The 19,317-nt window shown below is 33.5% G+C and overlaps 1 protein-coding gene across 1 annotated transcript; it reads right to left on the reverse strand.

Moving 5' to 3' along the window:
• Window positions 1–5,123: 5,123 nt before the first annotated feature.
• On the reverse strand, window positions 5,124–9,889 carry LOC140008527 (UDP-URONIC ACID TRANSPORTER 1-like). Its single transcript, XM_072053188.1, has 4 exons — window positions 9,170–9,889; window positions 7,190–7,293; window positions 6,353–6,581; window positions 5,124–5,544 (listed from the first exon to the last, which is right to left on the reverse strand). Exons 1-4 carry the CDS (start codon window positions 9,635–9,637, stop codon window positions 5,398–5,400), a joined length of 948 nt encoding a protein of 315 aa, XP_071909289.1. The 5' UTR covers window positions 9,638–9,889; the 3' UTR covers window positions 5,124–5,397.
• Window positions 9,890–19,317: the final 9,428 nt, after the last annotated feature.

Consider the following 19,317-nt stretch of genomic DNA (forward strand, 5'->3'; position numbering starts at 1 on the left):
AGCCTTGGCTAGGTCAAAGGGGTGCCTTGGATTTTATCCTTGCCTTCTCCTTTGTCAAATGTGACTCCCAAACCTTTTTCTTTGATTTACGTAGACTAGGAGTCGTTTAAAAAGGGTTTTCCCACTACTTGTTCCTATTTTTCTTTAAAAATACATTTTTTAGGTGACTTGGTACACCTTAACTCATTACCAAGTGGCGACTCCGTATTTTGTTTCAAAAAACCCTTTTTAAACTATATTTTTGGGTCAAATCGTCGCATTCTCAAACCCCATTTAGACCCATTTTTCTTTTAAATCACAATTCATTTTTCAATCACAAATTGAATCAAAAAATATTTTTTTAAACCATTTATTTATTTATCAAAAAATGGGGCGCGACACTAGGTACGACCGTAGGATTTAATTACTCGATTGCATTAATAATTAGAAAAATCCAACCCCAACCAACAAACACGCTACGAGGGTTTGTTTAAATTAGATCATACGTTTCCCTAACATGAAACCAATCACACCAGTCGCCACTGGTATTAATCAATTGAACAATTACGGATTCGATCAATTAATTTGGCATTAGTTCATTAGGTTAATTCGAATATCGGGCCCTTGACATTCAAATAACATAACAAGCATACGCAATTAAATCAGGAAACGTACAAATACCAATGAATAAAAGAAATAAATAAAATTAATTCGATCTCACAGATATTTGGAACCGCGCCTTCAAGTTGACCTTCAACTAGATGAAAGGCTTAGCCACATCACATAATTAAATATCCGCGCAAATTAATTGACTGTGAAAGCATCAAGTTTTTCACTAGAAAGCAAAGAATAAGGGATGTTTTTCCCATTGGGGAATATTGTCGAACAATTGGCATGTGCCTGACAAAGGGAAAAGAAAAGAAAAACTAAAACTGAACTAAAACTATTCTAAAACTAGTGATAAGAGCTCCTGCACGTTCGTTCCCTTTTTAAAGCCAAAAGAAAGATGCCTAATACTATCTCCAGTGGTCCCCACGAATTAGCAACAAGCAACTGCCAAAGCTTCCTACGTTTCTTTCCTCCCAAAGCTAAAAATGACTCAATGCTTTTCCGTGGTCCTCGCCGCAGATTCAAAATCAAAGTACAAAAGGCAAGGCCTCTTGGTGTTTCCTCTTTCTCTCGTCTTTCATTGTTCTTAGGACTCTTAGTACTCAAGACACTCCCAATCAGCCAAAAAGAAATACAATCCGTCCGTATCACCATATCGGCCAGGTTTGTGGCTTGTTTGAAGTCTCTATTATTTCTAGAAAGCCCCTCCTTTTTTTTTTAGTTTTCTATACCACTCCTTGAAATTGAGTCCAATACCAAATTATAAGTAAATATTACTAATTAAAATAATATTTGGCAAGGATAAAAGGGAAATTAACAATAAAATAACCAACAATTAACACCCTATCATTGCTGCAATCTATTACTTCTGCTCCTGCCAATTATGCATCAAATACCCTAATTTGCAACACTTCCTGAATAGTATGTACATAAACGACAACATAAATGTATATTATCATTCATAATGTGTTATGAATCACACATTGTTCGTATACCAAATTCTATTATTACGCTTATCAATATGATTAATGATTCACATCACTTTACTTTTACTCTGAGACAACGGCATTATCTATGTACAAATACAACTCCATGTACACTAACTTATACGGACTGTAATGTATTGGTCAGACGATGTAAGTCTATTTTAACTGTATGTACATCCACCCTGATAATTATATTTTGATTCTAGGTTCTTTAGCTCACTGGACCTTATCTCATTCGTTAATAACAACCGCATAAGCCAACTCCGCATTTTCTACTATTTTTACATTTTGAGGTCAAACAAGCACTTTCTACTCATTATAATATATTTCTTATATCATGTAATTTACTTACAACACAAGGTTCATCCATTTATTATTCACATATATGTCTTTTCCTCTGCTTCACCTCATTCAACTCTACGTCTCCATTTTATACACACTGCATGGTTAGGAGAGGGGCAAACTAATATTGCTCCATGAGCATGGACCAATTACTAAATGCACAATGATTCATATCAATTGTAATACGGTGGCTATAACATGTAACTAATTTACAACATGATGTACATTCATTCACTTGTTAAATGTGACTTTGTTTCTCTCATCTTTCCCTAATTCTGTTCGACGGTTTACTTGAATACATACTCCTAGGTCTTTCAAAAACTACTATCCCATTATAGTCCATCACTGAAAAGCTGAATGCTCACACACACACAGATACGGTACACACATACAAATACAGTACAACTTCACTATTCTTCTATCATCTTCATAGTATGTCTTCAGTGACTCTAATTTCATCCTTTATTTAACAGATGTGCATTTGGGTGACAAATTATTGGCCACAGTTACTGACATGGTTCAGTCATGTTACCTTGGTCTACTAATACGCTTCACGTTTCACCAAAGTCGAAGAGCGTAGCTGCTTCTGCTATTAAGTTGAAGGACAAAATCTGGCTTCGCGAGATGCTGAATTTCCTCTGTTAGCTTCTACCTTACCACCTGCCGTGCACGTATTCAAAATAGATACAACACTCTTATACCTAGTTGAAGACCACAGCTGCTTCTGCTATTCAGTTTTACGGACAAACTTTGGCTTCGTCTCTGTTTGCTTCTACCTTGCCGCCTGCCTCTCCACCCACTTTTCTGTCAATTGCTACCTTCATTAGAGTAGACTACACCACTTCACCTAGAAACACTCAGTAGGTCAAATCCCACTCGAACTTCAGCTTTCTACCTTCAGTGAGTGGTCGGTCAGAGTAGACTACCTTCAAAAGCACGCCAAGACTCTTCCCTCAGTTTTGATTTCTGCAGCTAATTCAAAATTTCAACTTGAATTTCAAAATCTACTTCTCTTCCGTTTGCTCCGTCTGCTCCCATTTAGAAGTCAACATTTTTTTATTTGGAATGGCATTGTTTTTGTGCCCTGCTTCAGCCTTGCTGACTTGGCTCATTTGTCTCCTCACGTTTTTTATTGTGAGGAGACCGTTCAGGAGCGGTCATCAGACGACTGCTCCTGCCCCGTATCCGTAGTCATCTGGTAGAGAAGTTTGAAAAGAAGCCTGTCGTTTTCCAGCGAATTTCTAAGAATATAGTCAAAATTGAAAAAGTTCAAAAAATTGGTGTTATGTGGGGAGTATTGGTGAATAAGGGGTCGCCGTAATTGTGAGCTGAGGCTACTGATAAAAAGAGTTTTAATTTTCATTTATTTTGGTTCTTTTAAAAAAAAAAAAACGCTTCGCCGCTCATTTATCTTGGTCATATTCATCGCCGCTTGTCTTTATGTGTCGCCGCCCATCAGATGAGCAGTGATACATGTTTTTTTTTCAGAAGCATTCTTCCTACCTTTTATTATTTCATATGTAATTTTTAATAAGTTATTTAGTGTTTAATAAAAGGCAGCGCGACCAATTAAATGTAACACTTTTCATCTGGAACATTAAATAAGTTTTATGTAAATAATTTTATGTAACAGGTTTTCAAATAATTTTATGTAACACTTTAAATTATTTAATGTTCAGTCTAACACTTTTCAGATAATAATAATACTTTTCAAATTACAATGTAGCACTTTTCAAATTAAAATTATTAAATCATATTACTAAAATTCTATTATAAACCAAAATTATCAAAAATTTAAAATATGATATTAGAATAATGTTAAATTTATAAATTAAGATGATAATCGAGTATGCTATTAAATTACTAATTTTATTTACCTAAGTCATATTTTTAAAAACTGTCGCCGCAATCAAGATTTGCAGTTTTATTTTAAAAATATTCTTTTTCAGTTAACAAAATTGATTTTTGCTCAAATCAAGCCTTCTCACTTTAAAAGAAAATATTTTGGCCGACAACGTCCGTTGATCACAATGAAAAAAAAAATTTTGACGTCGCAAATTTGATTTGCATCGTCAAGTAGGAAAAGTCAGCTTTTTAAACTATTAAAAAAATTGAATGCCTCCTGTCCGTATGAGGCAAATAATTTGGGCCTCAAGTAAGAAAAGTCAAAAAGTAGTCCTGACGTCTCATATAGGAAAAATCAAAAAGTACTCCTGATGTCTTGTCAAGTCGTCATCAGGCTTGTCGGTGTCGGCAACCTTTCGCCATTCATCAGATGAGCGGCAAAGTATTTTTATTTTTTTTTTTAAAAATACCGAACCAAAATAAATGAAAATTAAAACTCTTTTTACTAGTAGCCTCACCTCTCAATTGCAGCGATCCCTTATTCAGCAACCCTCCCCACGTAACCCCAATTTTCTGAACTTTTTCAATTTTAACAATATTCTTAGAAATTTGCCGTGGTTTTCCACAATTCTGCAACCAATGAGACAAGTTAATGGCAGCATAAACAGAAAAATACAGCACTCGGGTTCCTTTCAAAAAAGCAACAGCAGTTGCAGGGCAGTCATTGCCTGCAAGAGCACAGGTTTCATCAATTGATGATGATTGTGCTCAAAATTGATGACATGAAAAAGCCTGTTCACTTGGCCATGATCATAACAAAGGTTTCGAGAGCAGGGAGTGGAGGCCAGGATGATAGCTACAAGCAAAATCTTGCTGCATCAGAGGCTTGCACTACTCTTTAGAAGGTTCTACTGCATATTTAGAAAGGCACAAACATTATATCTGGCAAGTTAGGGATGAGCAAAGGAACACAGCCTTGTTCTGAAGTCAAGAAATCTTGCAAGTATATTATTTATTAATTAGCTGGAATGAGGAAACGATTTTTGAACTGGTAAGTAGCTCGAAAGGGTCGTGTTCCTTGGCCAGTTGAGCAAAAAATTCCCCTCTCTGCAGAAGCAGATTTAACAGCCTCCTTCACCATCTGAAACTGCATTGGATTAGGCTTTAGCCTCTTTCCTAGGTTTTCCATGAAGGATTTCCTCATTTCCTTTTGCATGTGAAAATCACCTCTCCGTTATGAAAAATCAGAGGGTAAGATTTCCATATTGGCTCCAAAGAAGCATAATCATTTAACGGTCTAAAGCCCTTAGCGAAAAGCTTACATCCAAAGGCAGGGCAAGATGCGGAGGAGGACAAGCAATGGATCAAAGCTCCAAAAGTGCAGGCAGTTGAAGTAATTAGATAGGTACAGGTACAAAGTTAAAGAGAAAAAACAAGTTGTTAATGTTCCTCTTAATAATGGCAAATGTATGGTATAATTCACTATATCATGTATGAATTTCTATGACAAAAAGGGTACAAAGAAATAATCTCTCCCTGACATTGTAAAGAATAAGTCCCAAATGTAGTAACTCTTGAACCTTCTGAGAGTATCAGAAGTATGAAGCCGCATTTGACAAGATATCTCCGGTGCACATCATTTGTATCTCCGCTTTGCTTCTCCATAAGCAACAACCCCCATAACAGTCATCGTATAGCCAGCAAGGCCAGTGAAGGTTACAGGATTGCGGAAAATAAGAATTGAGATAACCACTGCAACAGCGCCTTTCGCATTGCCTAATACCTGACAAAGTTCAGAAGATCATAATAGGACCAGAATAGCTGGAGCCATACATGCATGAACATTTGCTTCTTAGAGTCTGTGGCATAGATCCCCAAAAGACCAGTCATTATGTTTTTAACACAGGAAGCAGGTACCCTGCAATTATGTCTTCTCATTTAACACAGTAATATTTACTTACTGAGTGGTAGCATCATTAACCCTACTTTGCCCCAGCCCCAGCGCAATATGCTTTTTCTTTTACAGTCCATGCCTCTTACTAAGCTCCTACAGAAGAAGGCATTTTGCCAACTTTCCGAGCAGCATCGATTGTCCAGTCTATGTTTTGTTTTCTCCTATTGGTTTTGAGCAGTTACTGCTTGAAAGTTATCGGTGTCACTTTATCATATGCTATAGAGTTAACGGCCTACCATGCCCCAGGAGATACAACCAGGTTTGCATCTACATAAGAAATTGAAAAACCCAAAACCAAAGCTGTTCCAATTTGATGAAACAACCATATGAAGGTTCAATAAAAGCACTAAATCAGCCCTAAGGAGCACCAGCCTCAAAAAAGTGAAGTATCCATGGGGTAAGAGAATAAGAAAAGCTCAAGTAGAAAAGAAAGAAAAGCATGACTATTCATGACATTTATATCATGACATGGGTATTGAGGATTAGATGATTATGACAATATTATTTGGCCAAAACTCAAGCAAGATATATATTCTTCCAGTAAATTTTATAACAAGTGCATCTACTAGACAAAGCAACTCCATCTACAAACTTGCACATCCATAGGCACACCCACAAAGAAATACACGGTACCAACCTGGAGCGTTAGTGCACTTGTATGCTTAGTCACCAAGAAATTGCATAGGTTGGCTCCATAGGCCATTGCGGAATTGAGTAAAAGAAGTATTGTCATGTATCTATGCTCTATCCCAAGCGATACTGTAACTTCCAAGACATTTGGCTCCATTATGATTGCTGCAGGCAATAAAACTACAAGAGCAATTGGGGACATATAAAGGAGCAAATTCATGGAGTTTAATTTCTCCCTGAAACAACAATGGTGAATGTATCAAAGTAAAATCAAAATATTAATTGAGGGCTGAAAAGTGCAATGCACGACTTGGACTAGAAATCAAAGCAGTATGCTCACAAGTGGCAAACAATTTAAAGAAATCCACAGAAGAAATTTCAGATTTCCAGGTCCAACTAGTAGTTCTTTAGAGGATTTGCATAAATGTGAACCAATCTCTCACTGTACCAAACCATAGTGGGTACATGCGGAGACAAAATGTGCATTAACAGTTCCGGCGCAATATGCAAGATGATTTTTAGTTGGTTATGATTGAAAAGAGAGGAAACCAAAAATAAAATCAAAGACATGCATAGCATACAGTAACAAGTTGAAAATGAAGGCAAACAAGGAGAGCAAGAATTGCTTCCACAATAAGCATAAAGGTGTAATCTCATTGCAGCAAACTCCTTTTGTGGGAAGACTATGCTTACATGTCAATCTACATAGTTTAGCATATATTTCTCATTCAGGACAACACTTGCTTTTTGTTTTTCTCACAATATTAAGGAATTGTTAACCATTGTTTGCACATTGCCAACAAAAAGCTGGCAGGTGAAGTACCAAATGCAGCAAATGTCTTACCCTTCTGAAGAAAGAAGTACGCCTTGAAGAACAGACTTAAATGCTCTAGCAGCAGTTGCACCAATGCACATAATAAATCCAAATAAATGGAACATTGGCTCTCCCTGTAACCATATAGCATAGTTTTAGTTCCACAAATTCTGAAAACACGATCAACAAGTCACCAAATTCCAGTTTTAGAAGACAAAGAATTCAGTAGATCCTAATGTATTTTAGAACAGATTGGAAAATTTATAAAGAAAACTGATAGATCTATTTACTTGCTCTGTCATCCATTCAATCATGCTTAGGAGACATGTAATGGGTGATAAAGAAAGTATGTAGGACTTGAACCAGAATATTGACATAAAAATTGAGACAATAAAACAGCACAACTTATACGCCAAATACAAATGGCAAAGCACTTTTCATTAGCCATACCACTCTGGTTCTCAGCTTCAATCAGTCTATAAGATATGAGGGAATATATATCCATCTTCACTAGTTGAATTTAAAGCATGACTCACGCACAGCACAAGACTGTTCCTAACGCATTAGCTCTTTTTTTTTTTAACCCCATTGTTTTTAGCTCTGTTCCATAACTATTCAGACCTGAAATGCCTCTTTAAATATGTATAATGCTGCACTTATTTCTTTCAAGTTTGAAACTTTTGCTTCAGCATTTTATTAGAAAATGAAGCATTTCTTTGGAGGGTTATTAGACAAATAAACCGTTGATGTGTTCCCCACCAACAGGGAAAAACTTCATCTTGAGTGTGTAGGAAGTACCCAGGTTTTTGAATACCCTATGGCCTGAGTGCAGTGCTTCAGACTCTAAACTTGCTTTTAGATCCCCTAATTCATTCTGACACTTCACCCCAATCTTACACCTACACTTTCGGATATTGAACTTAGTCCTCAAGAATGATAACATGCATTTGACATTGACTTCCTTATAGGTTCTTCTCATTCACATGCACAAGCAACACAACACAACCATGTGACATGACACTTACCACAACTAAAGGAAAGTTATCTTTGCTTCATTTCAAAGCCTCCCTCCAGCCCAAAAATTGATCCTAAGGAAAATGTACATATGCATGCAAAGTTGCAAATCTCAAGAAGCACTGCACATGATCCAATGAATCCCACATATAATCAGCAAGTTGCATAAATATAAACTGAAGAAATGCCAGGCATGACCCAATGCTTGTACACATAACCAGAAACTACATAATCATAATCTCAAGAACGCAGTCACATGATCCGGTACTTTTAGAACCTGAACGTGACCAGAAAATTTCTGATCACGTAACTTTGAGTCAGATGCATTCTTGATTCAATTTATTCATATAAAATTACCTAAACACGTTCACAAAGTTAAGTAAAACCTAGATAAAATCTTGTATTTCCACTCAATAACTATTAGCATTTAGCCTAGAAGTCCTCAGAAATAGTATTCTAGACTTGCATAAACTTATACTCTTAAAGAGTGCTGGCATACATCAGACATTGACTTTTTGAGGTCTCTATTACTCCACATGCATAAGAAGCAAAATAATACAGCCTTCCAAGTCCACTAATTTAGTATTTGATTAAAGGCCCAAAACTTCTACAACGCAATGGGAAAAAAAAAGTAATCTTTATTTCAAATTGAAGAAACAAATGCCCGCAAAATAAGCAACTAATATACAGTAGCAAAACTAACAACATCTCAGATCTGATCTTCAAATGTTAAATTGGCATCCACAGGAAACGACCTTAAAAACAAACAAACAAAGAATTTAAATAGCCGAAGTTGAGCTCCAGATCAGCAGCAAATCAACGAAATATACAAAACCCACCCAAAAGATCAAAATTTTTCTGCATTAGGAAAGCACAAATCACAGTGCAATTAATTCAGATAATTAAAAAAGAAAGAAACCATGAAAATAAAATCCTTCAAAAATGGATCTTAAATGCAAAAAAAGAAAAACATATTAAAGCGAAAATTTAACATACCCCACTGGCAATGACTACCCCACCGACGACAGGAACAAGACAGAGATAGGTAATCCAAGCTTCCCTTTTGAGGGTCATGAGATAAGCAAACAAAGCTGTGAAAAACGGTGTCGTGGCACCCACAGCTTGATTGAACGACACTGGTAAATACTTGAGAGAAATGTTGCCACCCACAACAGAGGCACAAAACACAATGCTGAGAGTTGCGATTCTGAGGAATTGGGACATTGATTTGATCCTCTGAAATGGGACAATTTTCAAGAAAACAATGGAGACATAACTGAGGAGTGCACAGGCTGCCATGTGGCACATTGTCAGGAAGACTGGGAAGGCAAAATGATAATTTGAGAGCAAGAATTTGTTAAGGAGAATGACTCCTATGTTACTCGAGTACCATAGGATAATGAGTGTTATAATGAATAAAGCTTGCTTCTTTGATGCTGCTGCTGAGGCTGATGATGATGACATTTTCTGATCTGGGCTGGGATTATTTTATCATATGAAATTCAAGGATTTCTTTTTTCCTCTCTTCTCGTATGGGGGAAGGCGAAGGAGAAGATGGAGGTGGAAGTGGTGGAAGAGGTGAAAGTTTTCTCTTTTCTGGGCCTCGGTGGGCAAATATTTCTAAGCTGCGATCACCCTGTTATTTTTGGCCTTGGTTTGGGATGCAGCCATTAAGGGGTGTGTCCTCACAGTATCAATGTGATGGTGCCATGCTTAGGGGGTGCTGTTTGTGTTTTGTTGTGACTGAGCAACTGTTTGTGTGTGATTTTACAGGTGTCATGTCATGTTGGGAGTGAAAAGTAGGATTTCTTTAAAAACAAAAAACAAAGGAGAAAGCAAAACACTTCTTTTAATTGATTTGTCTAACAGGTGCTCTATTAACATATATTTCAGGTATTATTTTTTAAAAATATAAAATTAATTAAAAAATAAATATAAAAAGAAGTAGGCAAAATTAAATATAAATGCAAGAGATGATAATGATTGTTAATATATATATATATATATATGATAAGTTAGGTAAATATTAAATATGTTGCCGAGGGCTCTAAGAATATCCGTTAGAAAAATTCTTTTTTTTTTTTAATGTTTTTGCAATTTGCACTGTGGTCTAAAATAGGGATAGAGGGAAATCCAATTATCAAGTATGGGAAATCCAATTACCATTGAATTCAAATCCAAGGGACACCAAATCCTTATTGTACGAGTGAAAATGAAACAATCTTGATTTTTTTACTTTTCTTTTCCTTATACATAGTACAAATAACAAAGCTAGCAGGAACTTCATACCACATTATCACATTTATTTATGCATGCAGATACTAATATGATGATGCTCACACTATGGTTGACTTGAATTTGGAGATATTTCTGTTCTACTCTTTTGAGTGGCGTCAAATTCTTGATTTGGAGCCTTTGTGAAATATATTGCAATCTGCCTTGGATCCGAATTAACTTCATGTGCTATAAGTTTGTGATTTATGCTACAAAAATATAGTGAATGTTTGATTGTGTGAGAAGTTTTTATCCACATTAATGAGGAATGGATACAAATTGGTTGAACACAAATAAAAGAAAAACTGTTTAAATGAAAAAAAAAATGCTCTACTCTTTGGTTTTTAGAATTAACAAAGCACTAGATATATGTCCAATAACGGCTCCGTTTGAGTTAGCTGGTTTTTGGGGTGTTTTTGAAATATTTTATTGTAGTAGTATATATGAAAAATTTTTACTATAAACTTTTTTTGAAATATTTCATATAATAATATGGATGGGATGTTTTTTGAGTTATTGTATATTATTATAACATTGTATTTGAAAAACTTATTTTTTGAAAAAATAGTCAATCCAAACGGAGTCAGGATTATTGTAACGAGAAGGTGTATCTACTTGTTACTATGGCATGTACTTCCATTTTTTGTATGTAACTATGGTATGTACTCGAGTTAAATATGGACTTGCACTTGGAACCTTAATATTTGAGGAAAAAGACTAACAGGAACTAATTAATTTGGCAGATACTTTGTTGTTGATTTAATGCTCATTGTAATGCATTAACTACTCGTTTTCTTTGATACTGCACAGGAGATATTATTGAATTTTAGAACTCCATCTCTATTTCATGGTAAAGCAAAGGAAATTAGTTCATTATAGGAAGGGTTTTTTTAATGGTTGCCTTTGTTACTACATTTAAAATCCACGTAACTTATCATGTATATATACATATTAATAATATTACCCTCCCTTGCATTAATATATTTTTTTCGATTTAAGCTTTTCTATCTTTCCTTGTAGTTATTTATTTTCTCTAATTAATTTTATATTTTCAAAAATATGATGCCTGAAATATATCTTAACAGGTGCCCAATACCCTTATAACAAAATAAGAGTCTTTAAACAGTTTGTTAAAAAAAAAAAAAGTTCATGATATGTATTTTCTACCATTAATGCAAATCTCATGAATAAAATTATGATAATTATATTATATAAAAAATTTTTTTTTTTATTCACAGATAAGATGTACTTCAATTGCTAGACTTTTAGAAATATAAGATTAATTAGAGAAAATATAAGATTAATCCATAGCCTAATTCGTGCTCTTCAAGTCGTTTGAAATTTTAAATTATACAATAAATTACAATAAAATTTTGAATAAACATCCAAAAAAACTCAAAGGGCCTTTAATTGAACTCCTTCATTGAACACTCCCCACAGGAAACTACATGGAAATGACAAAAAAGGTCATGTACGTAATTTACCAAGAGAGACATTTGTGTCCTTTCACCAAATATAACTTTTTTTTCTATTTCAAATTGCATCATTGCCGAAGTAAAATCAAAACAAGTAAAATTTTATGGGCCACTGATAGTAACCAAACTTGACAAACCCATAATTCTGTAAGGCATATTAATATACAAACATTGCAGGCCTCCATTAATTTATCCTTTCACTTCTTCATGCTCCAAGAAGATCCCCCTCTTGTTTATTGGAATCTAGACTCGTCATCATCTTGTTTAATTTTAATTTGGATGAATAGGAATGATTATGAAATATAAATGATAATTTAAAAAAATTGATTATGTTTTTGTACGTTATTGTCTTAGTGTGTGCATCTATTTTTCTTAGTGCCTATATTTGTTGTTTTCTGGCCTACAATATATGGTGCAATTGATAATGACAATTATATAAGACACAGAGGAGCATACTTTAGTTTTGGTTGCAAATTGCAAACCTAAACCTTAACTTTGAGGATTAATTTTTTATACACTGATAGTGTATACACGTTCACCATTAGATGCATGACACATAAATCAAATTTGAATTTGAAACTCAAATTTTGCATATGTGTTGCATATCCAAACGTGATAATGTATACAAATATAAGATTTTCTCTGACTTGAATTATTTAGCCAGAAAATTTGAAAAAAAAAAATGTTTCTGGCTCAATGCACTTAGACTCTTAGAAATTTAGTCTCCAATCTTTTTAAATTGACAAAATTTGTTCCTTTGGTTAGAACAACATAGCACATGAGGACAATTGAGGGCTCCTAAAACTAGATTCTCATAAATACTTAGATGCCAAAATTTGATTTGTGAGAGATACAATTGAACAAGGAATAATATATAAGAAACCAGAGGTTTTAACTCTTCTTGAATTTAACCGTATCGAAATCCCAAATTGGAAGAACATAATTTGTGTTCTCACTATGCAACTTTTATAAGGATTGAGTAGAAAGAGCAATAATTGTCTCCTCTCTAATCTTGATTATTACTACCTCGTTTGTGGTTCTGTCCATTGTCAAAAACTCGTATACCTAAAAATGACCAGTTCTATTGATTTGCAAAAGGGCTATTTAGTCTAATTGCAGAAAATTTGGGGGCGAACCCAAGCGAAGAGACATGAAATGGCCCATAACAAGATAATGATTTGCAGGATTGAAGCATAAGAAAAACTTATCATAAGACCCTGCATTGTCTTTTCCACTTTTTTTTTTTAACTATTTTTCAACTTTTGTATAATGATGCACTTTTTCTTCATAGATAGGGATCAATTGAAGCAGAAACTCTCCACCCTTGTTTTAGGAACCATATGCTGCGAGCAGCCTACTCAGACGAATAATGAGGTAAAGTTCTTTCTCTTTTTCTTTTTCTTTTTTTTTTCAAATGAGCTAAAGTTAGAAATGGATAAAATGAATATATTCCAGAGTTTAATTTGTATTGTAATCTTTCTTCAGTCCAACAACTTAGGGTTTGTTTGGTTCACGGATGAGATGAGATGGAATAATTTATTCTCTGATTAGTCGAGTCACCATGGGATCAATAATCCAAATTATCTAGTATTTGGTTAGTTTAGACTGAATAGGATATATTAAATTATAATCCTATCCTATGTTTGGTTGGAGATAGGATTACTATTTTAATGGCTAAAATGTCCCTTAATTTGTAGGATCATTTTAATAAAATAATTTAATAATTTATAACTTTTATTAGAATAAAGTAATTTGAAACTTTAGAATTATAAGTAAATCAAGGGTTTGATATATAAAAATTTGCATTCACTGAAACTCAGCCCATTTAGGCCCTAAAAAATAGGTTTTAATATAGTTTTTGAATCTAAATTTGAAATTTAATAAAATAATGGGCCAAATTTTGGCTAAATTAAGGTTAAATTGAATAAAATTTAATCCATTTAAGAGTTTTAAATGAGCCAAACTCAAGTCAATATAGAAGATTTTTCTTTGAACTAAGTTTGGGCTTATTGAAACTCTTATTCGCAAAGCCCAATTGATAAGGTAGTGTATTTATATAGAATTTGGTTGAGAAAATAAAGTTAGTAAGGGCAATTTAGTCCAAGAGCAATATAGTTCTTTTATTATGATATAAATAGGGGTAAATTTGCTTAAAAATTTCAAATTAATTAATAGGACTAAATTTGTCAAAAAATTTAAAATAATGAAAATGGACAAAATAGTTTAAAATTTTAATATGATTAGTAAGGGCAAATTAGTCTATTTATTAATGTATTATTATGTAAGAGAATGGTTATATAATATTCATCATTCGCAAGAGTAAATTAGTTCAATATTGTTATATTGGTAGTAGGGACAAATTAGTTTAAAATTTTAAAATTAATTAGTAGGGGCAAATTAGTCCATTCATGTTATACTATCGTGTGAAAGTAAAGTTATATAATTATGAGAGTATGAATTTATATTATTCATAAGGATAAATTAATTTAAAATTTTATTATCTCATCTTCTGGTCATCCGAGAATGACTAATATCACCCCCATGGGATTATTTTACCCCATGAACTGGGGATTAATTTGGTTAATTAGGATGTGTCATCCCATGTGTAAAATACAATTAAATATGGGATGACACAAGATAATTAATCCAATTTTATGTTATTCTATAAACCAAATGGACCCTTAAGGGATTGGTCTCATTTACTTTGCACATTGATTTATAATTTTATATAACCCTAATGGCCTAATCAGGATAATGAGCTTTTTCTTACAACTAACAAACTTGGCTTTTAAGTCTCCTAAATCTTTCTTTCTTGTAGTTGTGGACTTTTGCTCTAATGTTGGCGAAGTCTCATTTTGTGAAGAACTCCATAATGTAATAACCTTTGCAAATTCCGTCAAGGACCCAAAACAAGTCTTTTTTGTAAATATGAGGGAGCACTTTATAACTTTTCATATGTGAGGAACAAAAAAAAGGACTTGTTACAAATGTGAGCGATAATTTCACTGATTTTCCCCTGAATTAATTCAATCCCATGAATTTGATTCTCACGTGGATTTTGAACCCTAGTACAAAATTCGAATCCTGAATTTGATTCTCCTCTAATTGATGGTTTGAATCATGAATTTGATTCTTTCCCAACAGCCAAACATGGAATTCGAATTCGAACCTTGGTACAAAATCCGAATCTTGAATTTGATTCTCCCTTAACTGCCAAACATGGTTCAAATCTTGAATTTGATTCTCTCCCAATTTGCTAGACATGGATAGAAAAGATTCAAGAGAAAAAGAAAGATTTTAAGTATCTTCCTCTAACCAATGGACCACCCAATGATTATTGGATTTTAGTTATCAAAAGTATTATTTGATTGCTTATTTGATTATATCAAGTTTTTCATTATATGCAGTGAATTCATGTGCAATTGTAAAGTAAAAAAGATTTTTTTATACATTCTCAATATGCACACACCCTCGACACAAGGGTTGGGAATGAATAATGATACCCATACCAATTGCTTTAATGACCCATAATAATCCTTCCATAAGAGTGAAAAAGTGAATACTTGCCACAATCATTCCCTACTTGTGATTTGATTTTCATATTAATTATCTCATTAATAAACCCCATACCATTTGTTTTTTTTGGGGGTGGGGGGGCACGCTTGCAAATAATAAATATTACAAATTGGCATTTTGATTCCCATTCCGCTCTCTATTCGGGCATGCGAACCGAACAGTCCTCATCTGTTTTCCACTACCACGCTCAATTGGTCATTTTGGTCGGTGCAACTTTCCAATTACTCCCTATCTTTTTCCTAATTAGACCAAACTGACCGAGTTATTCCAAGAGCCAGTGGCTGGAATTTCATAACGACTATTAAGTCAATGGGTCATATCATCACATTATATCGCAAATTTCCGCCAAATAAGATGGGCAATATGATTAAACTTCGTTAACATTAAAACGGTTTGTTTAATGGTTATCCATTGACGATTGTTAAGATATACTTCAAATACTAGATTTTAGAAATATAAAATTAATTTAAAAATTTATATAAATATAAGAAAAAATAATTATTATTAGCATGTGTATATACAAAAAAAATAGATTGAGTGAAATTTAAATATATTAACAAGTGTCATTGGACACCCGTTAAAAAATATCAAACTAAAATTAATTGCCTAAAATAGTGGATGTGAATTCCCAAATGACACTATCTATAATATAGTTGGATTTGTCCCCTTCCTTATAGCATAGGAGTAGGAATCAATGTATAAGTAAATGATTGATGCTTGACAAAAAAATCCTAAATGACACTATTTATATCTTCCCTGTTTTCCTTGCGCAAACTACGATTATCTTTTCAGGTACCTTCGATCTACTTGAAAATGTTTTTGACAAAATTGGGTTGATGATGAAAGATGAAGACTTATAGGAATAACTTTGAAATAAGGAGACTAAATAGAAAAGTTTTGGTAAGGTAGGTGGCATACCTAATGATCTTACATGACCAATTACTAAACATGGAATTCAAACTCGAACCCTAGTGCATAATTCAAATCTTGAATTTGATTCTTCCCCTAACTGCCAAACATGGTTTGAATTCTAAATTTGGTTCTCTCCCAACTGCCAACACAGAATATAAATCTTAGCACAGAATTCGAATATCGAACTTGACAGCAGAAAAGATTCAAGGGAAAGATTTTAAAAATCTTCCTCTAAGCAATGGACCACCTAATGGTTATTTGATTTTAGTTATCAAAAGTATTGTTTGATTGCTTATTTGATTATATCAAGTTTTTCATTATATGTAGTGTATTCATGTACAAGTGTAAAGCGAAAAAGATTTTTCATACATTCTCTACGTGCACACACCCTCAACACAAGCGTTGAGAATGAATAATGCTACCTATACCAATTGTTTTAATGACCTATAATAATCCTTCCATAAAAGTGAAAAAGTTAAAACTTGCCTACAATCATTCTCTACTTGTGATTTGATTTTCATATTAAATCTCTAGTTGTTTTTTTTCTTTTTTTGGTGGGGGGGTGGGGAAGGCATACACTTGCAAATTATAATAATGATACAAATTGGCTTTCTTATTCTTGAATGATACTATTTATATCTTCTCTGTTTTCCTTGTGCAAACTATGATTATCTTTTTAGGTATCTTCGATCTACTTGAAAACATTTTTGACTAAATTGGGTTGATAATGAAAGATGAAGACTTATAGAAAGAACTTTCACAAAAAGAGGACTAAATAGAAAAGTTTTGGTAAGGTAGGTGACATACCTAATAATCCTATATGACCAATTGTTAAACATGGAATTCGAACTCGAATTTGGTACAGAATTTGAATCTTGAATTTGATTCTCCTCTAACTGTCAAATATGGTTCGTATCTCCCAACGGCAAACATGGAATCTAAACGTTAGCACAGAATTCGAATCTCAAACCTAATAGCAGAAAAGATTCAAAGGAAAGATTTTAAGAATCTTCCTCTAACCTGTGGACCACCCAATGGTTATTTGATTTTAATTATCGAAAGTATTATTTGATTGTTTATTTGATTATATCAAGTTTTTCATTATATGTAGTGTATTCATGTGCAAGTATAAAGTGAAAAAAATTTTCATTCCTTCTCTACGTGCACTCACCCTCAACACAAGGGTTGATAATGAATAATGCTACCCATACCAATTGTTTTAATGACCTATAATAATCCTTCTGTAAAAGTGAAAAAGTTAATACTTGCCTACAATCATTCCCTACTTGTGATTTGATTTTCATATTAAATCTTGTTAATAAGCCCCATATTAGTTATTTTTTTTCTTGTTTTTGGAAGGGGGGAGGCATACACTTGCAAATTATAATAATAATACAAATTGGCTTTCTTATTCTTGAATGACACTATTTATATCTTCCCCATTTTCCTTGTACAAACTATGATTATCTTTTTAGGTACCTTTGATCTACTTGAAATCATTTTTGACTAAATTGAGTTAATAATGAAAGATGAAGTCTTATAGGAAAAACTTTCACAAAAAGAGGACTAAATAGAAAAGTTTTGGTAAGGTAGGTGACATACCTAATAATCCTATATGACCAATTGCTAAACATGGAATTCAAACTCGAACTTGGTATAGAATTCGAATCTTGAATTTGATTCTCCTCTAGCTGCCAAACATGGCTCGAATCCTAAATTGGATTATCTTCCAACGGCCAACATGGAATCTAAACCTTAGCACAAAATTCGTATCTCGAACCTAACAGCTGAAAAGATTCAAAGGAAAGATTTTAAGAATCTTCCTCTAACCATTGGACTACCCAATGGTCATTTGATTTTAGTTATCAAAAGTATTATTTTATTGCTTATTTGATTATATCAAGTTTTTCATTGTATGTAGTGTATTCATGTGCAAGTGTAAAGCAAAAAAGATTATTCATACCTTCTCTACAGGCACGCACACCCTCAATTTAAGGGTTGAGAATGAATAATGATACCCATACCAATTGTTTTAATGACCTATAATAATCCTTCCATAACAGTGAAAAAGTTAATACCTGTCCACAATCATTCCCTACTTGTGATTTGATTTTCATATTAAATCCCATACTAGTTTTTTTTCTCTTTTTTTTTGGGTCATACACTTGCAAATTATAATAATAATACAAATTGGCTTTCTCATTCCCATTTCGCTCTGTATTCGGGCATGCGAGCCAAACAGTTCTCATTCGTTTCATACAACCACGCTCAATAGGTCATTTTGGTCGGCACAACTTTCCAATTATTCCTCTCCATTTCCTAACTAGTCCAAACTGCCCGAGTTATTCCAAGAGCTAGCGGCTGGCTGGAATTCCACAACGACTTTAAGTCAATAATGTGTCATATCAACACATCATGTTGTGCATTTCCGTCAAGCAAGATGGGCAACTAGATAAGTCCCCGCATCGGTACTTGGGGGGGTTTGAATTGGGTAGATAAGTCCCCTTGGCGCCTTCAAAAGTTGCCGGCTTTTGAAGGTTGCTTGGGGATTTAGGTTTATTTGTCGAATTCTTGCTTTCGTCAAGAAAATGTTAGAAAAAAAAGATGGGCAACTAGATTAAACTTCGTCAAAACTAAAACTGTTTATTTAACGGCTGTCCATTAATGCACGTTAAGATGCACTTCAAATATTAAATTTTTAGAAAGGTAAAATTAATTAAAAAAATTTGTTTAAAATGTTCATCATATTTTATTAAATAACCTTTTTTTTATCTTTCACTTTTAAAATGTTAATTTATGTCCCTTATAAATTGACATTCACAAAATTTGATTTCAACCTAAGTTTTCGATGACTTTTGAGCATGAATTTACCATATGACTCACATGCAATAATTTTTATATACAAAA

This window comes from Coffea arabica, chromosome 6c (genome assembly GCF_036785885.1).
Source record: "Coffea arabica cultivar ET-39 chromosome 6c, Coffea Arabica ET-39 HiFi, whole genome shotgun sequence".
In the NCBI taxonomy this organism is placed as follows: Eukaryota; Viridiplantae; Streptophyta; class Magnoliopsida; order Gentianales; family Rubiaceae; genus Coffea; species Coffea arabica.

Excerpts from the sequence above, each read along its gene's own strand:
- LOC140008527 (XM_072053188.1), bottom strand. The coding sequence starts at position 9,637 with ATGTCATCATCATCAGCCTCAGCAGCAGCATCAAAGAAGCAAGCTTTA. Across the intron at positions 7,294-9,169 it reads GGGTAGTCATTGCCAGTGGG|GGAGAGCCAATGTTCCATTT; the intron begins GTATGTTAAATT and ends ATATGGTTACAG. Across the intron at positions 5,545-6,352 it reads CAAGTGCACTAACGCTCCAG|GTATTAGGCAATGCGAAAGG; the intron begins GTTGGTACCGTG and ends GAACTTTGTCAG.